General features: G+C 43.0%; 1 protein-coding gene across 2 annotated transcripts; it reads right to left on the minus strand.

The window, feature by feature from the left end:
• Positions 1 to 1,448: 1,448 nt before the first annotated feature.
• Positions 1,449 to 23,934, minus strand: NARS1 (asparaginyl-tRNA synthetase 1). 2 transcript variants are annotated; one of them, XM_054461091.2, is made up of 14 exons: positions 23,423 to 23,934; positions 22,268 to 22,350; positions 17,551 to 17,709; positions 17,375 to 17,464; positions 15,378 to 15,456; positions 13,404 to 13,474; positions 11,132 to 11,218; positions 8,263 to 8,484; positions 7,951 to 8,150; positions 7,435 to 7,570; positions 6,652 to 6,765; positions 3,615 to 3,746; positions 3,160 to 3,291; positions 1,449 to 2,587 (listed from the first exon to the last, which is right to left on the minus strand). In XM_054461091.2, exons 1-14 carry the CDS (start codon positions 23,430 to 23,432, stop codon positions 2,456 to 2,458), a joined length of 1,647 nt encoding a protein of 548 aa, XP_054317066.1. In that variant the 5' UTR covers positions 23,433 to 23,934; the 3' UTR covers positions 1,449 to 2,455. The 2 variants fall into 2 exon arrangements, with proteins under 2 accessions (XP_054317066.1, XP_054317067.1); XM_054461092.2 differs by having other exon boundaries at positions 22,268 to 22,347; positions 23,423 to 23,901.
• Between the last annotated feature and the right edge of the window lie 938 nt (positions 23,935 to 24,872).

Here is a 24,872-nt window from a genome sequence, read left to right on the forward strand (position 1 = left end):
AATACAAAATCAATAGAGAACCTACAGCAATAATAAGAGGCTTAAGGTTGAGTTTAGAAGTAGGAGGAAGCCACCTGGCGACTGTCAACCTCACTGTGCAACAACCTCCCCTGGGGAGCTTTTAAAAAATACCCTGGTCCCATTTCTGAAATTCAGATTCAACTGGTCTGGGGTAAGGCCCAAACATCATTATTTTTAAGGTCCCCAAATGATCCCAGTGTGCTGCCAAGATTGCTTTTCAGAGTTGAACTACTCTACGTATTAAGGACGACATTTTTAGGAGCTGTTACGAGGCAGCAAGGTGGCAGGGGCTGAACGGCAAGGTGGGAAACTGGGTCGCTTGAAATGGCTGAAGGACATTTAAGAGGGCAAGTTGATATTTAAGCAATTGAATTAGCTTCCTGTTTGTCTCCAAAACTGAGCAGGTCACACAAGTGCCAAAGGTGAAGGGGGTTTTTGGTATGAAAAGCAGGGAGTTTCAGGGAGGAGAAAGTCACATGATGGAAGTCCTCAGAGGGCAGGGGTGTCTGTGAGCTAGCCATGGGAATGCCGGATGGCATCTGTGACACCTGGATTAGGGTAGTAACTACACAGCGAAGGGAGTGAAGTCCACACGTGTGAGGTTTGCTGCTCACCGTGCTCAGTCTCTCGGCCTGAGGTCACCACCTTAACTCCCTCATCCATACCTTATCCTGGCTCTCCTTTAATATTTTAAAATTTTCAACCTGTTTACACCATTAAAATTTAGGCTAACTGAGCCTAACCTCCTCACTTAAATTCTGATAAAATGAATTGCTTAGTTAAGTCATCTACAGCTCATTCACATTCTTCCAAGTATTTTTAATTTAAAGATGCAGGCTGAATAGATTATAAATGCGTCATTTCTTCCTTTTTTTTTTTTTTTGAGACAGAGTCTCGCTCTGTCGACCAGGCTGGAGTGCAATGGTGCGATCTTGGCTCACTGCCAAGTGAACCTCTGCCTCAGGGGTTCAAGCGATTCTCTTGCTTCAGCCTCCTGGGTAGCTGGGATTACAGGCACCCGCCATCATGCCTGGCTAACTTTTGTATTTTTGTAGAGATGGGGTTTTACCATGTTGCTCAGGCTGGTCTTGAACTCCTGACTTCAGGTGATCTGCCCGCCTCGGTCTCCCAAAGTGGTGGGATTACAGGTGTGAGCCACCGCACCCAGCCTAAATGCCTCATTTTGACCTGTCATTTCACTTAATTGCAAAACAGGATAAAATCTAATGTGTCCAACAGTAACACAAAAAAGATTACAAAAAAGATTTAACTATGACCCACGTATCTAATGTTAAAAAATCATTCCTTCTCATTACCGTATAACGTTAGCAATATCTACTAAATTTAGTAGTACTTAATTTCACATATATACATCATAAAAAAGATAAAATAATTGCAAAAGCATGAACAAATGTGACAAAGAGATGTTTAGCTTTAAGAAAATTAAGCCAGCAAAGAGTTTTTATTGTTGTTCATTTATTGACTGCTGGGAATACGGCCTATTGAGAATACATGACATGCATTTGGTGGAGAAATCAACTAAATCTGAAATGAAGCCATTTAGTAAGCCTGCTGTGAGTTAATAAGGTAGCACAGATTAGATCTAAGGACATGGTGGGGGCAACTCAAACAGCCACTCACAATTGTTACTAAGATTCCAGCTACAATTTCTTTTGGAACTTATTCTTAGTTACTTAGGAATTACCAGGAAAGAGGGAACATCAATCTGCCTCTTTACCTTAAACTAATGCTAAGAGGGATATTGTGAATCACTAAAAAACTCTCCCCAAAATTATGCTCTTACTTCAAATCCTTTAAGGCAATTCTATTTTTACAAATCCTTCCATATCAATTTCTATGCCTCAGGATTATAAGCAGCTAAGCAGAGTTAGAAAAGATTAATAACTGGTACAAAAGACTATTCATTTGATTCTAGTGTCTACTGCTGAATTATACTGTGTTCTAATATGAGCAGATTTTTATACGATATTGCCAATTTCTTCCCCCCAGATTTTTGTTTTAACTCATTGATGCAATAAAATAAATCAAAGAATTCCAGGTATACTTAAAAGGACAGAAAGATAAGTTACTGGAGTATCTTACACCATAATCTAAAATTGTTGAATTATATATACATGTAACTTGAATAAAATGAATAACTTGAATAAAGTGAGTAAAATGCTGAAATGTATCCCTAACTACAGTTTCATGCCAGGTGTCTTCCCCGAACTTCGTAATGGATATTTTTTCTTAAGATGACAATCTTAATATCACTCGATGTTCAGGTGATTTGACATAGTTTTTATGGTAGTAGAAAGAACCAGAAAGAGAAAACCCCAATGAAACAAAAAAAGGAAGATTCTGGCTTTTTGTTTTCTTTTTTAAAGAGCCTGTTCCTTTCATAATCTTTCCTCCACGCTTCTGGAGAAAATGGTTATGGCGTGCAGCGCTGGACAAATCGAGGGTATAAGCACACGTCTCGGATGTGATACCTATTCAGAATCCACGTTAAGAATCGTTCCAAGCCCAAGCCATATCCTCCATGGGGACATGTACCGTATTTTCTCTGTTTAAAAAAAAAAAGAAAGAGGAGTAAATACTTAGTTAAAACTTCCATCTAAGGTAGTTAAAATTTTCCACCATGAAAGGAGTTAGTTAGCTCACTGTGGTTAAGAATTCAACTATGGCCAGATTCAGTGGCTCGTGCCTGTAATCCCAGCACTTAATCTCTATGCCTTCATGAACCATGTGTAAAGAAATAATTTGGTATGAAAAATCAACCAGGGAATAAGTACCACCCTAGAAAGAAGAGATTTTTAAAAACTTTTAAAATAAGTCAGTGTCTCTTTTATAAGAGGAAAATGAAGAAGGGTACTAGATACTGGTAGGATCAATTTTTTAAAACTCAGCTGCAATCAACAAGCCAGCCGTTAAACAGGTTTTCAAATGAAATTAACATATAACTTGGCCAAGACAAAGCTGGCAATATTCGCACACCACATTATTATAACCTGCAAACTGAACACAGCTCATTCAAATATCAAAGTACTACCCTAAATTCTCCCCTTTTAAAAATTTCAATATATACAGAACGATTACAGTGAAAAAAATATTCAGTGCTTAAAAAAATGGTTTTACCTGATCCGTATACCAGTAATAGGGAGTGGGGTCAATCCCTTCCCTTTTATAACCTGCCAGTATTTCTTCACTATCGCAGATACGCATTGAGCCTCCCACAATCTCACCAACATTGGGCATCAACACGTCGACCTTTAAATATAAGTGAAAAAAGATACACAATTACTATCAAGTGATCAGACACAGCACTGCCCTAGAGTTTAAATGAAAATTACAATTAAGCTCCAAGGGCTAAAGGAGCCACTGTGATCATGTAATATTCAAATATTTACATTTCTCTAAGTTAACAAAGCACGTCAGCTTCAATCAGGGGAGGGGAAAAACCCAACGTCTTTAAATATTGTCATTCTAGATAGAGAATGAAATATTTGCCACGAGCTGTACCTGATTCCAGATGACAGTCCCCACCCCCTTAAAAAGCAAAATTATTAATACTCTTTGAAACAGAAACTGACAGATTCAGTAAGACGGGAATCCTCAGGACATCGCTGCATGTAGAAGGACTTGATCTCCACAGGAAATCGACACAGCAAGATTGGTTCATTAATGGTGTCTGTCATCAGTCTCTCAGGAGCTTCTGGGATATCCTGAGGTTAAACAAGACTTCATTAACATTTACAACTTAGATCGCAACAAGACAGAAGCAACTCCTTCACCCTGTACCAGTCCTTCCTCCTATCAATTCAACAGAGTAGAGGATACACACCTACCCTTAACCCATACACATTTGTATAAAGAATAATTTCTCTCAAAAAGAAATAAACATATTCTTAAAACTCAGTTATTTAATGAAGTGTAAAAGATCTGTCTCCCTTTATAGCATATCTCAAGCACCATGCTGCTTGATGAAGGAAAATCAAAAAAACAAAAACAAAAGCCAGCCCCAAGCTGTGACTAGACACAGCTCAGTATTTTTCTCAGTGGCCTGTTTTGTCTAGCTCTGAAGCAAATGAGGTCCACTTAGTCCCATAAGGAATATGGTAATCATGAATGCTCCAGAACATCATTGATCTACACACAGAGTATATTACTAATGACACTAATCTTTAAACTCCCCTGTTATCTGCCCTTCTTTCCTGTTGTAATCAATCAGTTATGCCTTCGATGACAGAAAGACACAATCATAAGACAAATAACCAATATCAAACTGGTAAGTGTAAGCACACCTGGAATAGTTAGCCAAACAATGTTACATGATGACTTAAGCTCATCAGTTTCTCTCTCAAAACATCCTTCTGTACCACACATAAATTAAAGTTAACACATAAGTTAAAACTGAAAACTCTTGTCCTAGTAAAAACGGATTGAGAGAACTGGAGAAGACTCATATATTTGTTTAATGAAGAAGTGAAATGGAGGTAGCAATCACCCAGCACACCTGTTTTCAAGCTCCAGGCCCTGGAGCCCTTGCGTCCTCAGAGACGCCGACAGGCAACAGGAGATGAGCGCGAGAGCTCTAGTCTCTCAGCTTGCATCTGCCTTATTACATGGCGGGGTTCTGCATAAGATTTAGTTAGGGTAAAACAGGTCTTATTTCATACCCCCCAAAGCCTGAGGGCCATGTATCTACTCTAGTGTCCTCATGTGTGTGGAACAATAGCAATGTATAGTAAATGCTGACAGGCTCCCCCTGCCATTGTCCTAGCTAGGCATTTAGCTCCTGTAGTCCCCACAATCTTGCAAAACAGATGTTACTTCCAAGGTAGAGATAAGGAACCTGAGAGGGGGTCACTGGTCTTCAGTTACACAGCACAAAAGAAAAGAGGTGGGAGCTAAGCCCATCTGGGGGGGCCTTCTGACTCCACAGCTTGTGTTCTTTCCAATCAACTACACTATTTTACTAAGTATTAGGTACACTAAAAGTATTCAAGTTCTCAATACAAAATTTTGTCATTATACATCATAAACTGAATTCACAGGCTGGGCACAGTGTGGCTCACGCCTATAATCTCAACACTCGGGAGGCCGAGGTGAGAGGACTGCTTGAGGCGAGGAGTTCGAGACCAGCCCAGTCAACATAGCAATACCTCCATCTCTTTAAAAAAAAAAAAAAAAAAGAAAAAAAAACTGAATTCACAAAAACAATGAGTGCTTTACATAGACCTAGTATATTGTTTCTCCTACTAATTCCTTCTAAAACCCAAAACTAGTTAGCAGCAGCTACACACATTTCAACTGTAAAACAATTAGATGTGCAAATATTATGTAAGTAATGGTTAAATGCATAGGAAAGAGGGCCTAGCATAGTGTTGGAAACTTGAGCCAGACGCAGTGGCTCACGCCTGTAATCCCAACACTTTGGGAGGCCGGGGTGGGAGGATTGCTTGAGCCAAGGAGTTTGAGACCAGCCTGGGCAACATAGGGAGACGCCATCTCTACAAATAATAAAAAATTAGCTGGGCATGGTGGCTCACACCTGTAATCCCAGCACTTTTGGAGGCTGATGTAGGAGGATCACTTGAACTCTGGAGTTCAAGGTTGTAGCCAACTATGATCGTACCAATGCATTCCAGCCTGGATGACAGATGGAGACGCTGTCCCAAAGAAAGAAAATTTGCAACCCGAGTGCATGCTGGGAGAGTGGTTCTCAGGCAAAACCGAAATGCTAAGTTTATCTGGGGCACTAGGCTACCTTCTCCAACACATTCTCTCTTGGTTTTGCATTTTTAACCAATGGCTATCTTGTTTCTCACCTTCCACATTAAGGAGTTTTAAATCACTGTTTTGGGGGAGGGGATGAACCTCTTTTTAAAAGCATAAGATACATTTCCAGAAAAAAAAAAATATCTGTATCTATATACCAACATTTTGCATGTGATTTCAAAGGCTTCACAACCTTCTAAAGCACTCCTGCCAGCCTAGAGAATGATAAAGAGAGCTTATAAGCTGTGGCCAAGGAAGAGCAATGAAGGAAGAGGGAAGAGGCAAAGCATGAGACGTGAAGGCAGCTTAGAAACTCACACTTGGCCAGGAGTGGTGGCTCACATCTATAATCCCAACGCTTTGGGAGGCTGAGGCGGGCAGATCACGAGGTCAAGAGATCGAGACCATCCTGGCCAACATGGTGAAACCCTGTCTCTACTAAAAATTAAAAAATGAGCTGGGCATGGTGGTATGCGCCTGTAGTCCCAGCTACTAGGGAGGCTGAGGCAGGAAAATCGCTTGAATCCAGGAGGCAGAGGTTGTGGTGAGCCAAGATCAGAGATCATGCCACTGCACTCCCTGGGCGACAGAGCGAGACTCCGTCTCAAAAAAAAAAAAGAAAAGAAAAGAGAAGAAACTCACTCACACTTACTGGTTGCTACAGAACAGGCACTGTCCTAAGGCTGACTCTGTTAACTCAGTGAATCTGCAGGCAACCCCATGAAGCAGGTTCTGCTGTTACCATTTATTTGAGGACAGGCAGATGCCACCCACATTACTAGTTCATTAACCAGAAGAGAATTGGAGCCCAATCCCACCTTGGAAACAATGAGAGAAAGGAATACCTACTTCTCCAAATTCATAGAAAGTTCCATCTTCTTTCTTTACATCATGTTCTTTTAGCCAAACAATAGCATCTGAATAGTTCATCCGTTTGAAAGGCCGTTTAGGGGGTTGAAAGTTCTATAGAAGAAAGGAAAAATATCATGTGTATATATATAAATATAAACATTAACACTAAAATTTCCATTAAAAAACTATTATTATAAAATATTATTATTATAAAATATTACTTCAGTCAGGCGTGGTGGCTCATGCCTGTAACACCAGCATTTTGGGAGGCTGAGGTGGGCAGATCACTTGAGGTCAGGAGTTTGGGATCAGCCTGGCCAACATGGTAAAACCTCATCTCTACTAAAAATACAAAAATTAGCTGGGGGTGGTGGTGGGCTCCTGTAATCCCAGCTACTCAGGAGGCTGAGGCAGGAGAATCGCTTGAACCTGGGAGGCAGAGGTTGCAGTGAGCAGAGATTACGCCACTGTACTTCAGCCTGGGCAACAGAACAAGACTCCATCTCAAAAAAAAAATATATATATATATATATATATATAAAACTTCAGACTAGAAAACTATGTAGACATTCCTAAAATGGAAAACATGAGCCTCTTCTTACATAACTGGAAACATTATAAAATTATCGACAGTGACTAACATCAAATTCTAGTCTTCAAAATAATTAGTCACTTATTTCAGCTCACCAAGCCACCAAATCTACAAAAACTGAGGGTGAAGACTTCATTGTCTTCCAAAAAAGGACTGTGACTTTCTCTTCCCATAAACACTGCACCTACCGGGTTGAGCTCATGCACTACGCTCCCTGCAGGTGACTTCAATACTCGATCTACCACATCACAAACCAAGTCCTCCAACCGGTTCAGGAGGTCGTCAAAGGTCAGGAAAGGACACTCGGCTTCCACGTGTGTGTACCTGAAGAACGAGACAATAGCTCAGCACTGCTTTTCTCCTGCACTGTTTTATCCAGCAAGGCTTTTAACATTGGAAAGCTGTCCATAAAATGCCAACAATGCTACCAATTCCCAACTTTGCAAATTAGCTGTGGACTCCCCTCTTCTCCACTGAGTAGCAATTTCTTGTTTGCTCCTTTATATATAAAAGATCAAGTCAAAGTGAAAAAAGAGAACTTAGCTATGATCTAAGGTGGCAAAACTTTGTTATATGTTCTTCCATTAACCACTTAATATATCAGTTTTCTGTTTTTTTAAACATAGACATAATTTACCTACACTAAGATTTCTTCTCTAAAGATATTACCTAGAAAGAAATAAAACAAAAAGACAACTTCATACTCAGCCAGGTGCCTTCGTGTTCTGGACTGCTCTGCCCGGTATGACTGAGCAATACAAAAAACATCTCCCAGGGCTGGGAGGCAGGTCTCCAAGTACAACTGAGAGGACTGAGTCAAAAATGCCTCTTCCCCAAAATAGTCAAGCTTGAAGAGTGTGGCACCACCTTCTACTTGTGTTTGCACTAATGTTGGAGGAGTAACCTGTTCAAATGCAAAGAAGGAATAAATCAATGCTTATCGCGAGCACCACTATTCAAGTTTCAAAATGGCAAAAAATGTTACTGTTTGCAAAAGCTGACGAACGCATACTTACTTCATAGTACCCCCTATCAAAGAAGTGATCTCTAAAGCACCTGGTGACCATGGATCGTGCTTTTAGGATTTTGGACATGTTTTCTCCTCGGATCATCATGTGTCTGTTGTTGAGCTGGACGTCAACGTCAGACTCCTCATTGATCAGGTTGTCAGCTCCTCCAGCAGGGGCCAACCCAATTAGTTCCCAGAAGTCACAACTCAGCTCATGGCCACCTGGAGCCTGCATTTTTTAAAAGTGGGGTCCAGAGAAAGAGGGAAAAGGAAATAAAAAATTAACAGTATTGAGGATTTTAATTTATGTCAGTTTTGGTAAGCTGAGATTTTTAAGAACCTCCTAATTCTCAGCCTTAGTTTAGTTTTATATTGATATTTTTATCAATATTCTTTCTGGATAAATACACACTCACATACACACAAATATCTTTTTTTTTTTTTTTTTTTTTTTGAGACGGAGTCTCACTCTGTCGCCCAGGCTGGAGTGCAGTGATGCAATCTTGGCTCACAGCAACCTCCGCCTCCTGGATTCAAGCGATTCTCCTACCTCAGCCTCCCGAGCAGCTGGGATTACAGGCGCCCACCACCACGTCTGGCTAATTTTTGTATATTTAGTAGAGACAGGGTTTCACCATGTTGGCAAAGCTGGTCTTGATCTCCTGGCCTCATGATCCGTCCACCTCGGCCTCCCAAAGTGCTGGGATTACAGGCATGAGCCACCGTGCCCAGCCTGTGCATTTCTATTTTTAAAAGATACTTGGGTCTGGGTGTGGTGGCTCACACCTGTAATCCCAGCACTTCGGGAGGCCGAGACGGGTGGATCACAAGGTCAGGAAATTGAGACCATCCTGGCCAACAAGGTGAAACCCCATCTCTACTAAAAATACAAAAAATTAGCCAGGCATGGTGGCACACGCCTATAGTCCCAGCTACTCAGGAGGCTGAGACAGGAGAATTGCTTGAACCCAGGAGGTGGAGGTTGTAGTGAGCCAAGACTGCACCACTGCACTACAGCCCGGACGACAGAGCGAAACTCCATCTCAAAAAAAAAAAAAAAAAAAAAAAAAAAAAAAAGAAATGCACAAACTACAAAATAAACTGTAATCCCACAACCTGGAGTCCCTACTAACTACTGTTAACATGTTGGTATATTTTTTTAGCTTCTACTCACCTACTTTAATTAATTAATTAATTAATTTTTTCAGAGTGTCTTGCTGTCGCTCAGGCTGGAGTGCAGTGGCACAATCTCAGCTCACTGCAACCTCTCCCTCCCGGGTTCAAGCAATTCTCGTGCCTCAGCCTCCCGAGTAGCTGAGGTTTATAGGCGTGCGCCACCACACCCAGCTAATTTTTTGTATTTTTAGTTGAGACAGGGTTTCACCAAGTTGCCCAGGCTGGTCTCAAACCCCTGAACTCAGGCAATTTGCCTGCCTCAGCCTCCCGAAGTGCTAGGATTACAGGCATGGGCCACTGCGCCCGGCCTTACTCACCTACTTTAAATTAACGTATTGGCACCCATTAACTTCTTAAATGCAAAGGTTTTATTAAAAGCTGTTTATCTTTGAAACACACATATAGTAAAAATTCAAATTCTCCCTAATAATTTCATTAGAAAGCAATTCATTTTAAAAGCCACATATATGGAACATATAATTATCTTGGTGCCATAAAAATCACTTTACTTGGCCAGGCGCAGTGGCTCACGCCTGTAATCCCAGCACTTTGGGAGGCTGAGGTGGGTGGATATCCTGAGGTTGGGAGTTCAAGACCAGCCTGACCAACATGGAAAAATCCCATCTCTACTAAAAATACAAAATTAGCTGGGCATGGCAGCACATGCCTGTAATCCTAGCTACCTGGGAGGCTGAGGCAGGAGAATCGCTTGAACCCGGGAGGTGGAGGTTGCGGTGAGTGGAGATAGCACCATTGCACTCCAGCCTGGGCAACAAGAGCGAAACTCCGTCTCAAAAAAAACCAAGAAAAACAGGCTCAAATTCTAATAAGAAATTCTCTGAACATTTTTAGGTGGGCTGTTAAGTTTTTATTTCCATCTGGCTGAAAAGTAATTCATATATCTACAGCACAGTGGCTATAGTATAGCCCATGAGGATGATTCAGGAATTCCGTAAGACTGGAAATCATTGTATTCTTTTTATCACCTGAGTTGTACAATGTACATATTTCACTGGAAAAGGCATATTGAATTTGACATGTATTTCACATTTATTGTATTTATATGCTGTGATGGTTAATATTAAGTGTCAACTTGATTGGAATGAAGGATACAAAGTGTTTTCTGGGTGTATCTGGGTGCTGCCAGAGAAGATTAACATTTAAGTCAGTGGTCTGGGAGAGGTAGACCCACCCTCAATGTGGGTGGGCACCACCCAATCAGCTACCAGTCTGGCTAGAAAAAGCAGGAGGAAGAAGGTGGAAGAGCAGACTTGCTAGGTCTTCCAGCCTTCATCTTTCTCCAGTGCTGGATGCTTCCTGTCATCGAACATCAGACTCCAAGTTCTTCAGCTTTTGGATTCTTGGACTTACACCAGCTCTTTGCTAGGGGCTCTTGGGCCTTCAGCCACAGACTGAAGGCTGCCCTGTCGGCTTCCCTACTTTTGAGGCTTTTGAACTTGGACTCAGCCACTACTGGCTTCCTTGCTCCACAGCTTGCAGATGGCCTATGGTGGGACTTCATCTTGTGATCTTGTGAGCCAATCCTCCTTAAAAACTCCCTTTCATAAATACATCTATCCTACTAGTTCTGTCCCTCTGAAGAACCCTAATACATATGCCAAATGTACAAACAAAGACACTGGAAAACAAACCAGTAAATAAACTATTCATTCACCCAGTGCGAAACTCAATCCACTCACCTGCTTGCCCTTTGGGGTAAGATTTAGCATTCCATACACTGCAACACTGCTCTCCGTGGACAAGAGTACTCCATTGTAGCACTGACACTATAAAAAGGTCAAAGCTCAAATTTAATTATTCACATTGATTTAAAAATTCTACCATATAGAAAGTTAAAGGGATTGTTTACAAACAAGTTATCTGATCAAATACTAGTAAAATAAAGAGTGAGATGGCCACTGATTCTTAATATTAAAATATAGATATTTTTGTGGAAGACACAGGTTTATCTATATATAGACACATACATGTAAATATATACATATACATGTAAATACACATTTTACATACATGGATAAATGACACTGACCCACATCACTTAAAAATATCTGGACAGTTTATTTATTTATTTTTAAAAATCTAGACTATTAAAGTAACATACAGGTTAGGCACAGTGGTTCATGCCTGTAATCCCAACACTTTGGGAGGCTGAGGTGAGAGGCTCACTGGAGCCCAGGAGTTCAAGACCAGCCTGGACAACAAAGGGAGAAATAAAATAAAAATTAGCTGGGTGTGGTGGTTCTTGCCTATAGTCCTAACTACTCGGGAGGCTGAGGTGGGAGAATTGCTTGGGCCTGGGAAGTCGAGGCTGCAATGAGCTATGATGATGCCACTGTACTCTTTTTGAGAAACCCTGTGTCTCAAAACAACAAACAAACAAAACCATACAGAGCCCATCTACACTATAATCACTTCTTACTAAAGTCATTAGGAAAAAACTGATGGGGAACTTTAAAAGAAAGAAGTCAGGCTGCCAACACCTAAACCCACTAGTCATAAAAAAGATAACCGGCCGGGCACAGTGGCTCACACCTGTAATCCCAGCACTTTCGGAGGCCGAGGCGGGTGGATCACCTGAGGTCAGGAGTTCAAGACCAGCCTGGCCAACATGGCAAAAACCTGTCTCTACTAAAAATACAGAAGTTAGCTGCGTGTGGTGGCATGCACCTGTAGTCCCAGTTACTCGGGAGGCTGAGGCAAGAGAATCACTTGAATCTGGGAGGCAGAGGTTGCACTAAGCTGAGATCACACCACTGCACTCCAGCATGGGTGACAGAGCAAGACTCTGTCTCAAATAAAAAAAAGAAAAATACAACCACACCTTACGTGCCTCTTGACATGATGCAACTAAAAGAACACAGCTTTGCCCGTGAAGCAGTTGTGCGAAAAAACTGAACCTAATCAGACCTAACCTCCAATTTATAAAAACTACAGACACTAAAAGAACACGCTAAACGACACCACAAGGATGCAAACAACCAAATCCAGAATGTGAGAAGTTCCACAAGACAATCCACCAGGGTTTTCCCAACAAATGTATAGTAAGGGGGAGGGGGCGCGGGGGTGCAAAAGAAAAGAGAATGCAAAGGGAGCAGCAGAGTTACAAAGAAAATTTCAAGTCATATCACTAAATGCAGCATGTTAATCTTGTTAGATTCCTCATTCAAATCAATCAACTATAAAAAGGCAGTACGAACTGATAACAAGAATCTGGATATTAGATCATATTTAGTACTTGTATTAATTTGGTGGAGGGTGTGATAATAGTAGATGACTACACTATCTCTTTTTTTTTTTTTTTTTTGAGACAAGGTTTCACTCTGTTGCCCAGGCTGGAAGGTGGTGGCATCATCTTGGCTCACTGCAACCTCTGCCTCCCTGGCTCAAGAGATCCTCCCACCTCAGCCTCCTGAGTAGCTGAGACTACAGATATGCACCACCACACCTGGCTAATTTTTGTATTTTTTGTAGAGATAGGATTTCACCATGTTGCCAGGCTGGTCTCAAACTCCTGGGCTCAAGCAGTCTGCCCACTTCAGCCTCCCAAAGTGTTGAGATTACAGGCATGAGCCACCACGCCCAGCCACATTATTTTTCTTAGAGATGCATAAGCATGTATAATTAAATAAAATGATACGATGTCTGAGGGGCAATATCGTACCAGGAGTAGCCATATATAGGTAGTTACAGAAGCTGGGTGATGGGCATTTGAGGATTTTTTATATGGTTCTATTTTGTAATGTGCTGGAAATTTTCCACAAAAGTTTTCTCCCCCTAGCCTTATTAAGGTATAATAAACAGATAAAAATTGCATGTTTATGGTATACAATGTGATGTTTTGATTCAGACATTCATTGTCGACATAAAAGTTTTAAATGAATGTATACAAAACAATAAAGGAATCTACTGAAAACATCTAATTTTCAGGCATAAATAAGAGAAAATATTTACCAACTCATCTGCCAAGACACATTGAAGATAACCTGTACCATCTCGCAACACCAGAAACATTAAATTCTTTCCTAAAAAATGAAAAATTAATAATTTAGGCAGACTGTTCTCAAGGCATTAAATTTTATATATATATATAATTTTAAAGATAGGGTCTCACTTTGTCACCCAGGCTAGAGTGCAGTGGCACAATCACAGCTCACTGCAGCCTCTACCTCCTGGGCTCAAGCAAACCTCTCACCTTACCCTCCCAGACAGCTGGACTACAGGCACATGCCACTACACCTGGCTAATTATTTTGTAGTGACAGGGGTCTCACTGTGTTGCCCAGACTGGTCTCAAGCTCCTGGGCTCAAGCAATCCTCCTACCTCAGCCTCCCAAAGTGCTGAGATTACAGGTGTGAGCCATTGCACTCAGCCATGACTTAATCTTATCTAAAGGAAACTCCAAGGTTAAACATTGAAGTTCAGACCTCCCACATGGCTCCCTGCCCCTGAGATACCCATTGGTAATACCACTACTCAGGATTTGTAAAATATTTTATTTTCAATGTATTGGACTTTCAAATCCTACATGATCCCCAAGATCCACACAACCAGGGGAAAGCAAGACAGAAGGCAACATGAGTTAAGGGATTATGCCTTATCTACCCTTGAGTCCCCTGCAATGCCTGGGGTAGTACTGTGCACTCAGCGGGTGATGCATAAATGTTCTTGAACAAAATCACTTTTTCTTATTTATGTCCTAAAGGTCCAATTACTGAAATCTACTTAAAACATTTCATTTGTATTTTTGTCTCATCCACCTCCACTTTTTTTTCAGATGGAGTTTCGCTTTTGTCGCCCAGGCTAGAGTGCAATGGCATGATCTCGGCTCACTGCAACCTCTGCCTCCCAGGTTCAAGTGCTTCTCCTGCCGCAGCCTCTAGAGTAGCTGGGATTACAGGTGCCCACAACCACACCCGGCTAATTTTTGTTATTTTTAGTAGAGACGAGGTTTCACCATGTTGGCCAGGCTGGTCTTGAACTCCTGACCTCAGGCGATCCACCTGCCTTGGCCTCCCAAAGTACTGGGATTATAGGCGTGACCCACCGCACCTGGCCTATCCCACTTTTCAATGAAAGATTTGCTAATCCCTTATAATAAATAGTAAAAGTGACATGTTTATATATTATAAAATATATAATAAAAAGGGAAAGAGAAAACAAAATGTCAGAACCAAGGGAGAATGCAAATATACTGTTTATAAGAGTCAAAACTATGGCCAAGTTTCAGACTCAGATGTAAACTTCCTATAGTAACATCCCTTGGTTTTCACTAAACAATTAAAACTCAACTTGACAAATATTTACTGGACACATCTTCATCACTATAATTGCTAACCATTAAAATAGCATTTAAAAATTTTTATACTTTCAATAGTCATTTTAAACAAGAACAAATTTAAGATATAAATCACTCTATCCTTTAAAGCCAGGTGAGGTGCTATGTGCCTGTAATCCCAGCTGTTCAGGAGACTGAGGCAGGAGGATGGCTGGGGGGAGTTCAAGTCTAGCCAGCATACCAAAAAAAAAAAAAAAAGACGGCCGGGCGCAGCGGCTCATACTTGTAATCCCAGCACTTTGGGAGGCCAAGACGGTGGATCACCTGAGGCCAGGAGTTCCAGACCAGATGGGCCAACATGGTGAAACACTGTCTCTACTAAAATTACAAAAATCAGCCAGGTGTGGTGGCAGGTACCTGTAATCCCAGCTACTCAGGAGGCTAAGGCAGGAGAATTGCTTGAACCTGAGACGCGGAGGCTGCAGTGAGCCAAGATAGCACCACTGTACTCCAGCCTGGGCAACAAAGTGAGACTCTGTCTTAAGAAAAAGGGGGGAGAAAAAAACTCCTGCAAATCTTTGTATGTTTTTCTTCATCTAAGAGCAGGGATATTTAAAAATTAAAAAGAAGGAAAAGCTTTTGCCATTTACCTTGCCTGCGCAGCCTGTGGACCCAGCCAAACACCTTTACTCTTTGGCCTCTATATCCTTCTAATGCACTAATCTTCACCTGTCAAATTGAAATAAACAACATTTGTTCAATAATGTTATTTATACACACCAACTTTTTCACTAATATTAGGCAGATGGTAGTAAAGTGTTAAAAATCACAAATGGTGCAAAACTGGAGACAGCCCCTCTACTGCAGCTCAGAACCAAACACATTTCGCTGTATTGGCGCAGTTTAAAACAAAACAAAAAAAACAATCCAAGTCTTCTTTCTTAGTGTAAAACTGATAATGAGAAACACCCAGAAGAATTGCAGATATTGCTAGATAAAATTAATTAATAAATGAATTCCTTTGTCATAAGTGGAGCACTTGCTTCCCACAACGGCAACAATCCCAGTCCACATGGAGCCTTTTCCGTGACCCCATAGTTGCTTCAATACCTTCCAGAATATGGTATCTAAGAAGCCTAGCTTTTGTTTGGGGGATGAAGGAGAGAGGAGATGAGTAGAGGAAGGGGCTGGAGAATGTGGCCAAAAAACCCCAGCTCCATTACTAAGAAAATAATACAAAAATTCATCAGCAATAAGAACTACTGGAAATCTGGCTGCGTGTGGTGGCTCAAGCCTGTAATCCCAGCACTTTGGGAGGCTGAGGTGGGCAGATCACCTGAGGTCAGGAGTTTGAGACCAGTCTGGCCAACATGGTGAAACCCCGTCTCTACTAAAAATACAAAAATTAGCCAGGCATGGTGGCAGGCACCTGTAATCCCAGCTACTTGGGAGGCTGAGACAGGAGGATCACTTGAACCCGGGAGGTGGAGGTTGCAGTGAGCCGAGATCTCCCGACTGCACTCCAGCCTGGGTGACAAGAGTGAAACTCTGTCTCATAAATAAATAAATAATAAAATAAAATAAAATAAGAACTACTGGAAATCAAACCATTTTCATTCATAGTCCAGCAATCTATTTGGGTTCCAGAAAGAACAGAAGAAGAGTGAACCTAATTTCACAATTCACAAACTTTCACTCTATTTAAATAAAACATGAAAATCATAGATTTCAACCTCTTCATTTTATAAGCAAACTGACAATAGAGAGGGTTAAATCACTTGACCAACATCATGAAGCGCAGCCAGGCCTGGGTCCCCCATCTGCTGGCATTCAGTTGGGACAGAATTCATTCAACATGCATTTACTCAACTGTGTAATAAAATGAACCCCTAAGGAACTAGCCTCATAACTCTAAAACATTATTTCTCTATGTCCCTTCTGAAAGGAAAGTAGGCCAGGCATGGTGGCTCACGCCTGTATTCCCAGCACTTTGGGAGGCTGAGGTGGGAGGATCCCTTGAGCCCAGGAGTTTGAAACCAGCCCGGGCAATATGGGAGACTGTTTCTACAAAAATTAAAAATAAATAAAAGTTAGCCAGGTGTGGTGGTGCATGCCTGTGGTCCCCCCTACTTGGGAGCATCGCTTGAGCCCAGGAGGCAGAGGCTACAGTGAGCAGAAACTGCACCACTGCACTCCAGCCTGAGCAACAGAGCGAGACCCTGCCTCAAAATAAATAAATTAAAATTTAAAATTAAGAAATAAAAAATAAAAGGAAAGTAGGCCAGGCGCAGTGGCTCACGCCTGTAATCCCAGCACTTTGGGAGGCCGAGGTGAAACCCTGTCTCTACTAAAAATACAAAAAATTAGCCAGGCGTGGTGGTGGGCGCCTGTAGTCCCAGCTACTCAGGAGGCTGAGGCAGGAGAATGGCGTGAACCCGGGAGGCGGAGCTTGCAGTGAGCCGAGATTGAACCACTGCACTCTGGCCTGGGCGACAGAGCAAGACTCTGTCTGAAAAATAAATAAATAAATAAAAGGAAAGTAAAAACAAAATGTAAAGGAACAAACCATGTGACATGCCCCTCATACACAGAAATAATGATGTGATGTAGCCAAGTCCACAGTATTTGAAAAGATAAACAAACTTACACATTTTGGCTCTGGGAGACTTGGATCGTTTTTAATGGTAATCTTCTTTGCGTCTTCCAGGTTCTTTTCTCTTCGTAAACTATCTTCTGCCTAATTTTAATGATGAAGCAGTTTGTTAACATGGTTTCCAGAGTTCTAACTTTAACAACGTTCACAGTGACAAGGTCAGGACTCACCTCTTTCTTTTCCCGGGATTCACTCTTCATTTGTTCCCTATGCCACATCTTTTTAATGTTCTTCAACTGTGATTTAGAAATAACATTCCACCTCTCATTTTCTTTTTGTGAATCTACATAAATGGTAGGAAATGGTTCTTTTCCTACTGTCATCAAAGCCTTGGGTAGGGAGGAGAAAAAAGACACTTCTTGAACATTACACAATACTTAAAATCAAAATAACATCTCAACTATAAGGCAACTGGAACAATCTAAGCATAAAGACCCCAACAGCCAAAAGCTGATGTCGGCGCAGTGACTGGTTGAACATTTAAGAAGCACACTGGTTGGCTGGGCGCGGTGGCTCACGCCTGTAATCCCAGCAGTTCGGGAAGCCGAGGCGGGCGAAGTCAGGAGATCGAGACCATCCTGGCTAACACGGTGAAACCCCATCTCTACTAAAAATACAAAAAAATTAGCCGGGTGTGGTGGCGGGCGCCTGTAGTCCCAGCTACTCGGGAGGCTGAGGCAGGAGAATGGCGTGAACCCAGGAGGCGGAGCTTGCAGTGAGCCAAGATCGTGCCACTGCACTCCAGCCTGGGCAACAGAGCGAGACTCCGTCTCAAGAGAAAAAAAAAAAAAAAGCAGCACACTGGTTAAAGCTGAAGCTCTGAGGTCCTCTCACAAACAATTGCAGCAAGTTCGGGTATACACTATACAGTTCCCCAGGAAAAGCAGACTACAAGCAACAGATCTTAAGTGGCTGTAGCAACCAGCACAGGTACAAGGACAACAGAAGAGACACCTGACAGCAAAAGTCAACTGCAGGTGACATCTAAAAGGTTAGTTCTCTGTGAGAAATCAGAGAAGTGTCAGACATTTTTGAAACTTTCAACAAAACAATGGTTAAGAACACAAAAAGCAGCCGGGCGCAGAGGCTCATGCCTGTAATCCCAGCATTTTGGGAGGCCAAGGCGGCGGGAGGATCACCAGGTCAGGAGATCGAGACCATCCTGGCTAACACGGTGAAACCCTGTCTCTACTAAAAATACAAAAAATTAGCTGGGCATGGTGGCAGGCGCCTGTAGAGCTTGCAGTGAGCTGAGATGGCGCCACTACACTCCAGCCTGGGCAACAGAGCGAGACTCCGTCTCAAAAAAAAAAAAAAAACACAAAAAGCCAAACTCATTTAATCTGAAAAATTCCCCCATGTAGAATACCTCCTTTCCCCAATGGGACATATCAGGCATTGCTGCGTTATATATCATTTGATAAAAGTTTATTGTTTGTGGTTTTTAAAAAATAGTTGAAAGTACATAAAAGATGAATATTTTAAAGCCTCAAATAATCTTTCAAAATCTCTTCCAAGTTATTAAATCAAACAAGAAATGCAGTGAATTATTCTCTTGTTGCAAGATCTGCAGCCTGCAAAAACGGACTTTTTCTCAGTTCTACAACTGCCGCAGAGAAGGAGGGAATCTGGATCTTTCGAAAACATTCTAGGGCTGGGTACGGTGCCTCACGCCTATAATCCTAGCACTTTGGGAGGCCGAGGTAGGCGGATCATGAGGTCAGGAGTTCGAGACCAGCCTGGCCAATATGATGAAACCCTGTCTCTACTAAAAATACAAAAATGGCCAGGTGTGGTGGCGCATGCCTGTGGTCCCAGCTACTCGGCAGGCTGAGGCAGAAGAATCTCTTGAATCCAGGAGGCAGAGGTTGCAGTGAGCTGAGATTGCACCACTGCACTCCAGCCTGGGTGACAGTGTGAGACTCCTTCTCAAAAAAAAAAAAAAAAAAAAGAAAAAAAAGAAAACATTCAATAGTTCATCCTTTTAACAACTAGACATTGTAAGAATACATGTAGGGACCGGGCGCAGTGGCACATGCCTGTAATCCCAGCACTTTAAGAGGCCGAGGTGAGGGGATCACCTGAGGTCAAGAGTTCGAGACCAGGCCTGGCCAACATGGTGAAACACCATCTCTACTAAAAATAAAAAAAAAAGAAATTAGCTAGGCATGGTGGCGGGTGCCTATAATCCCAGCTACTCAAGAGGCTGAGGCAGGGAGAATTGCTTGAACCTGGAAGGCAGAGGTTGCAGTGAGCCAAGATCACACCACTGCACTCCAGCCTGGGCAACAAGAACGAAACTCTGTCTCAAAAAAAAAAAAAAAAAAAAAAAAAGATAGCCATTGATTAAAATGCAAAACCAAGAGAGAAGGTCCCATGAATACATGTAGGTCATTCAGAATTCACTTACTACCTGACAGTCTGTACTGATCCCTCCTTTTGTATCACTGAAATTGAAAGAGCCAAACTATCAGTTCCCAAATCAGAATGCTACACTTTTGTTAACAGTGACATTCTGCAAACGTTCATCTAAACAGTGTTGTCAGTTTTCAGGAGCTGCAAAATGAGGCACCCAACAATCCAGAAATGAAAGATTTCCCCTTAAGAGTGGTTAAAAAGTAAAACCCAGCCAGGAGTAGTGGCTCACGCCTGTAGCCCCAGGACTTTGGGAGGCCAAAGGCAGCAGGATTGCTTAAGCCCAGGAGTTTAAGACCAGCATAGGCAACACAATGAGATCTCGTAACTACAATTAAGAAACAAATTAACTGTGTGTGGTGACATGCCCCTGTGGTCCGAGCTACTTGGAAGGCTGAGGTGGGAGGATCCCTTAAGCCCAGGAGGTTGAAGCTGCAGTGAGCCATGAACACGCTACTGCACTCCAGCTTAGGCAACAAAGTAAGATCCTGTCTTGAAAAAAAAAAAAAAATTAAATTAAATTAAAAACAAGTACCCATGTATGACACACCAAAGTATAACCATACAGTATGACCTAAAAGAGAGGAGAATGCTCCCAGATTAGGAGGACTTGATAGTAACTATAAATGTTATAACACAGTTAACAAAAAAGGGGATGCACAGAAAAAGGAGTGTCAAGGCACTGCTTTTCCTAATACAGTTCAAAGAAGGAACTTTTTTTTGTTGTCGTCCAGGCTGCAGAGCAGTGATGCAATCACGGCTCACTGCAGCCTCAACCTCCTGAGCTCAAGTAATCCCATCTCAGTCTCCCAAGTAGCTGGGGCCAGGAGGCAGAGCTTGCAGTGAGCAGAAACTGCACCACTGCACTCCAGCCTGAGCAACAGAGCGAGACCCTGTCTCAAAACAAATAAAATTTAAAATTAAGAAATAAAAAATAAAAGGAAAGTAGGCCGGGCGCAGTGGCTCACGCCTGTAATCCCAGCACTTTGGGAGGCCGAGGTGGGCGGATCACCAGGTCAGGAGATGGAGACCATCCTGGCTAACATGGTGAAACCCCATCTCTACTAAAAATACAAAAAATTAGCCAGGCGTGGTGGCGGGCGCCTGTAGTCCCAGCTACTCAGGAGGCTGAGGCAGGAGAATGGTGTGAACCTGGGAACACAGGTGCATACCACCATGCCTGGCTAATTTTTTTTATTTTTTTATTTTTTGTAGTTGGCTGAGTGTGATCCCAGCTGAGTGATCCCAGCACTTTGGGAGGGTTAACATCCTGCCTCTATTTATTTTTTAAATTAAATTTATTAAAAAAATTTTAAGAAGTTAAATTTTTTGTAGAGATAAGGGTCTTATCATGTTGCCCAGGCTGTTCTCAAACTCCTGGGCTCAAGCAATCCTCCAGCCTCAGCCTCCCAAAGTGCTGGGATTACACACGTGAGGCACCAAAGCCCAGACCCAAGGAAGGAACTTTTAACCATCTTCCTTATGTGGCAGTTGTAGCCAATGGATTCTAGCATATGAGTTCAACAGCTAAGTCCATGGTCTATTTTAAGAAGGTTGTCTTAGGCCACACTTTACTCTGATATAATCAACTACCTAACACCCATGTTGTGAGTCCAAGCCCTTTTTTTGTTTTTTCTTTTGAGACAGGGTCTCAGGCTAGAGTGCAGTGGTGCAATGATGGCTCACTGCAACCTCCACCTTCCAGGCTAAAGCAATCCTCTCACCTCAGTCTCCGGAGTAGCTGGGATCACAGGCACGCACCACCATGCTGGGCTAATTTTTATGTTTTTTTGTGGAGATAGGATTTCACCAAGTTGCCCAAGCTGGTCTCAAACTCCTGGGCTGAAGCAATCCACCTGCCCCGGCCTCCCAAAGTGTTGAGATTATAGGCGTGAGCCACCACACCTGGCCTGAGTCCAAGCTCTTGACAAACCCCTTTGAGAATGAGCTAAACTCATTCAAGGATTCTAGATCCTGAGAAATAACAGCACTTTAATAAACTGGCATTCTAGCTTCAAGCTCCAGACTCATGAGTCAGCTCTGACAAATTAATCCATTCTTGGTGGTCTTGGAGTAAAATCTCAGGATCACACTCTGGATTGTGGTAAATTAACCAAAAGCTCTCTCAGGAGCCCCCTGGTCATGAGCTCACTGTAACTGAGGAAAGGTAACTTTTATCTTTACAAGAATTGAAAACTCAGCAATCTGACTCATTGGAGAGAAAAATTCCAAGCAGCAATGCCATGTGGTAAGAAAGAAGATACCTTTTTCCAAAATGTTAAAAAGTAAGTTTAGACTTTGATCATCTAACAATCTTAAAGTCACATATCTGTATGCATTCCTTACTTTCCCTTTTCTGAAAATTCTCTTTGGAACCTAGCGTTTGAAATTAAATTCTTGACAAGTCACACGATAATTTACATAAGTCATTAATAAATGCAGTCTCATTTTCCTAATGAGAAGAGACTCTACCTTTAGACCTGTTTTAAATGGTTTCTCCTTGGTTCCATCTCCCGTGGCATCGCTTCCCTCTCGGTCAGAGACGTACAGCTCTGCTGTTTGGCAAAATGAGGGTAAGTTATGGTCTGGCCATTAACTATTAGTCACCTTACTACTTTATTCATTCCTTACCTTTGTAAACAGAACAAGCATCGATTAGTAAAAATTATTGAGGTCCATAAGAAATTAATATCCTAGTTATTTCCCCACTCCATTTTAATAACATCCATCTCATAAAAACATTAGTTAATAATCCAGGTTTTCAAAATGAACTCTGATCATTTTAATTTGTGATATTTATTCTATCTACTTGGGCACCCAAAAATAAAACAAGGGCTTTGAAGTTGATCAGACATACGCTGGAATCTTGGATTTTGCAACTTAAAAGGCAGGGTGACTCTGGAGAATTTACTTAACCTTTCTGAGCTTATTTCTTTATGTATAAAATAGGAAAAACAATCCCCATCCTGAAAGGCTGTACTGAGGATGAAATAAAATAACACATACAAATCAGATATCCCAGTGCCAGTTTTTGTAGAGATGGCAAATAAACACCAGCTCCCTCTGGTCTTTAAAGGAAACAGAAGCTCTGAGGTTGGAAAATTTCAGAAGGCCTCACAACTAGTAGGTCTGAACAGTTAACATCATCCAGGTCTCTCTTTCTTTTTTTTTTTTCCTACTGCACAGTATGGTCTCCCCGGAAACCTCAATAAAAAAATGAGGCTGGGAGAAAAACAACTGGAATCCTAAAGCCCCTTCCTGACGATCACTTTGAAGAACTGCAGGAGTAGGGGCTACCCTGTGTCTGAACCCGTCCCAGCGCCTGAGTCTCCGCGCAATCGGGAGGTTTAGCAGCGGGGCAGGGGAAGGGCCCGGAGCCACCGCCATCGCAGCCCGGGGGAACGAGGCCCGGAGCCACCGCCATCGCAGCCCGGGGGAAGTCCGGCCTGGCCCTTCAAGTACCGGGCCCAGCAAGGGCCAGGACCCTCCCTCCCTCCCTGCAATCGGTCCCCAAACATTCGCGGGGCGCCCACTCTGGTAGGCACTAAGGAAAGCGCCGGAACCCGGCTGGAGCAGAGTTCCTGCCCCAGGCAGGGAACACCGCGCCACACACTGAGTCTCACCCACCTAGCACCATGCCTGCAGTGGCCCTGGTCACCTCCAAGGACACAGACTGCAACACCCGCCGTCTTATGACTCCAACGTGCACCGGCGGTTTCCGCGAGTCCGGCGTTGCATCAGAGAGCGTAGATCTGAGGGCGCCCGCGAGAATCGGCCGAGCGCCGCGGTTCCATTGGTTACGAGAGGTGGGCGAGCGGCGCCGGGGCCGCCATCTTTGGTGAGGGCAGAGGCAACTTCCGGATCCAGACACGCCCGCCCCACGCGTTTGTGCAGTTCGGAAGGCGCTGCCTGTCACGGAGTTCCGCGGCCCTGGAGACCCTGGCACAGTGTCACTTTTGCACCCTTCCTTCCCCGCCTACCCAACTTTCCTTTCTGAATCTTCCAATTCTGCCCCAGCTGGAGGCGTGCGGGTCCTCTTGCAAACCAGACCAAGGATGTCGCCCCGATCCCCAGATGCTTGAGACTGGTTGAGTTCACGTCACCAGCAAACACCGCTCCAGCTGCGAGACGGGGTGCGCGGCGGTGGAGGGGACGCAGCGGGATGCGTTAACTTCCTTTTTTTTTTTTTTTTTTTGAGACGGAGTCTCGCTCTGTCACCCAGGCTGGAGTGCAGTGGCGCGATCTCGGCTCAACGCAACCTCTACCTCCCGGGTTCAAGCGATTCTTCTGCCTCAGCCTCCCGAGTAGCTGGGATTACAGGCCCGTGCCACCATGCCCAGCTAATTTTTGTATTTTTAGTAAAGACGGGGTTTCACCATGTTAGGCTGGTCTCGAACTCCTGACCTTGTGATCCGCCCACCTCGGCCTCCCAAAGTGCTGGGATTACAGGCGTGAGCCATCGCGCCCGGCCAGATGAGTTAACTTTCTAACCTCCGTGAGCCAACGTCCCTCGGTGTTCAGGAGAGGAGCTATGGTATATGTTCATTTAAAATTGTAAGGATTACCGTTAGGAAGGCCATAATAATGTGGTGGAAAGAACGAGGGCTTCGGAATACAAACCTGGGTTCTGCCTTTTACTAACCATGTGTCTTCAGATAAATTACCTAAACTGAATGAGCTTCATTCAGCGAGTTTGGGGACCGATTGCAGGGAGGGAGGGAGGGTCCTGGCCCTTGCTGGGCCCGGTACTTGAAGGGCCAGGCCGGGCTTCCCCGAGTCCGTTGTTCCCCGGGCTGCGATGGCGGTGGCTCCGGGCCCTGCCCCTGCCCCGCTGCGAAGCATCCCAATTGCTCCGAGAGTCAGGCGCTGAGAGGGGTTTATCTGTGTCTTCAGATAAATTACCTAATCTGAATGAGCTTCAGTTTTTCTATTTGTGAAAGATGATATAAATTCACTGCCCGGGCGTGTAAGAGGTGCTAATAAAGGGTCTGTCATCATTTTCAACTTTTTTTTACTTTTTTGGTGGGCTTCTTTTTTTTTTTGGAGACTGGATCTTCTCTTGCTCGGGCTAGAATGC

This window comes from Pongo pygmaeus, chromosome 17 (assembly GCF_028885625.2).
Source record: "Pongo pygmaeus isolate AG05252 chromosome 17, NHGRI_mPonPyg2-v2.0_pri, whole genome shotgun sequence".
NCBI classification, from domain to species: domain Eukaryota; kingdom Metazoa; phylum Chordata; class Mammalia; order Primates; family Hominidae; genus Pongo; species Pongo pygmaeus.

Excerpts from the sequence above, each read along its gene's own strand:
- NARS1 (XM_054461091.2), bottom strand. Across the intron at positions 6,766-7,434 it reads TAGTGCATGAGCTCAACCCG|AACTTTCAACCCCCTAAACG; the intron begins GTAGGTGCAGTG and ends TTTCTTCTATAG. Across the intron at positions 3,292-3,614 it reads ATTCCCGTCTTACTGAATCT|GTCGACGTGTTGATGCCCAA; the intron begins GTCAGTTTCTGT and ends TTATATTTAAAG.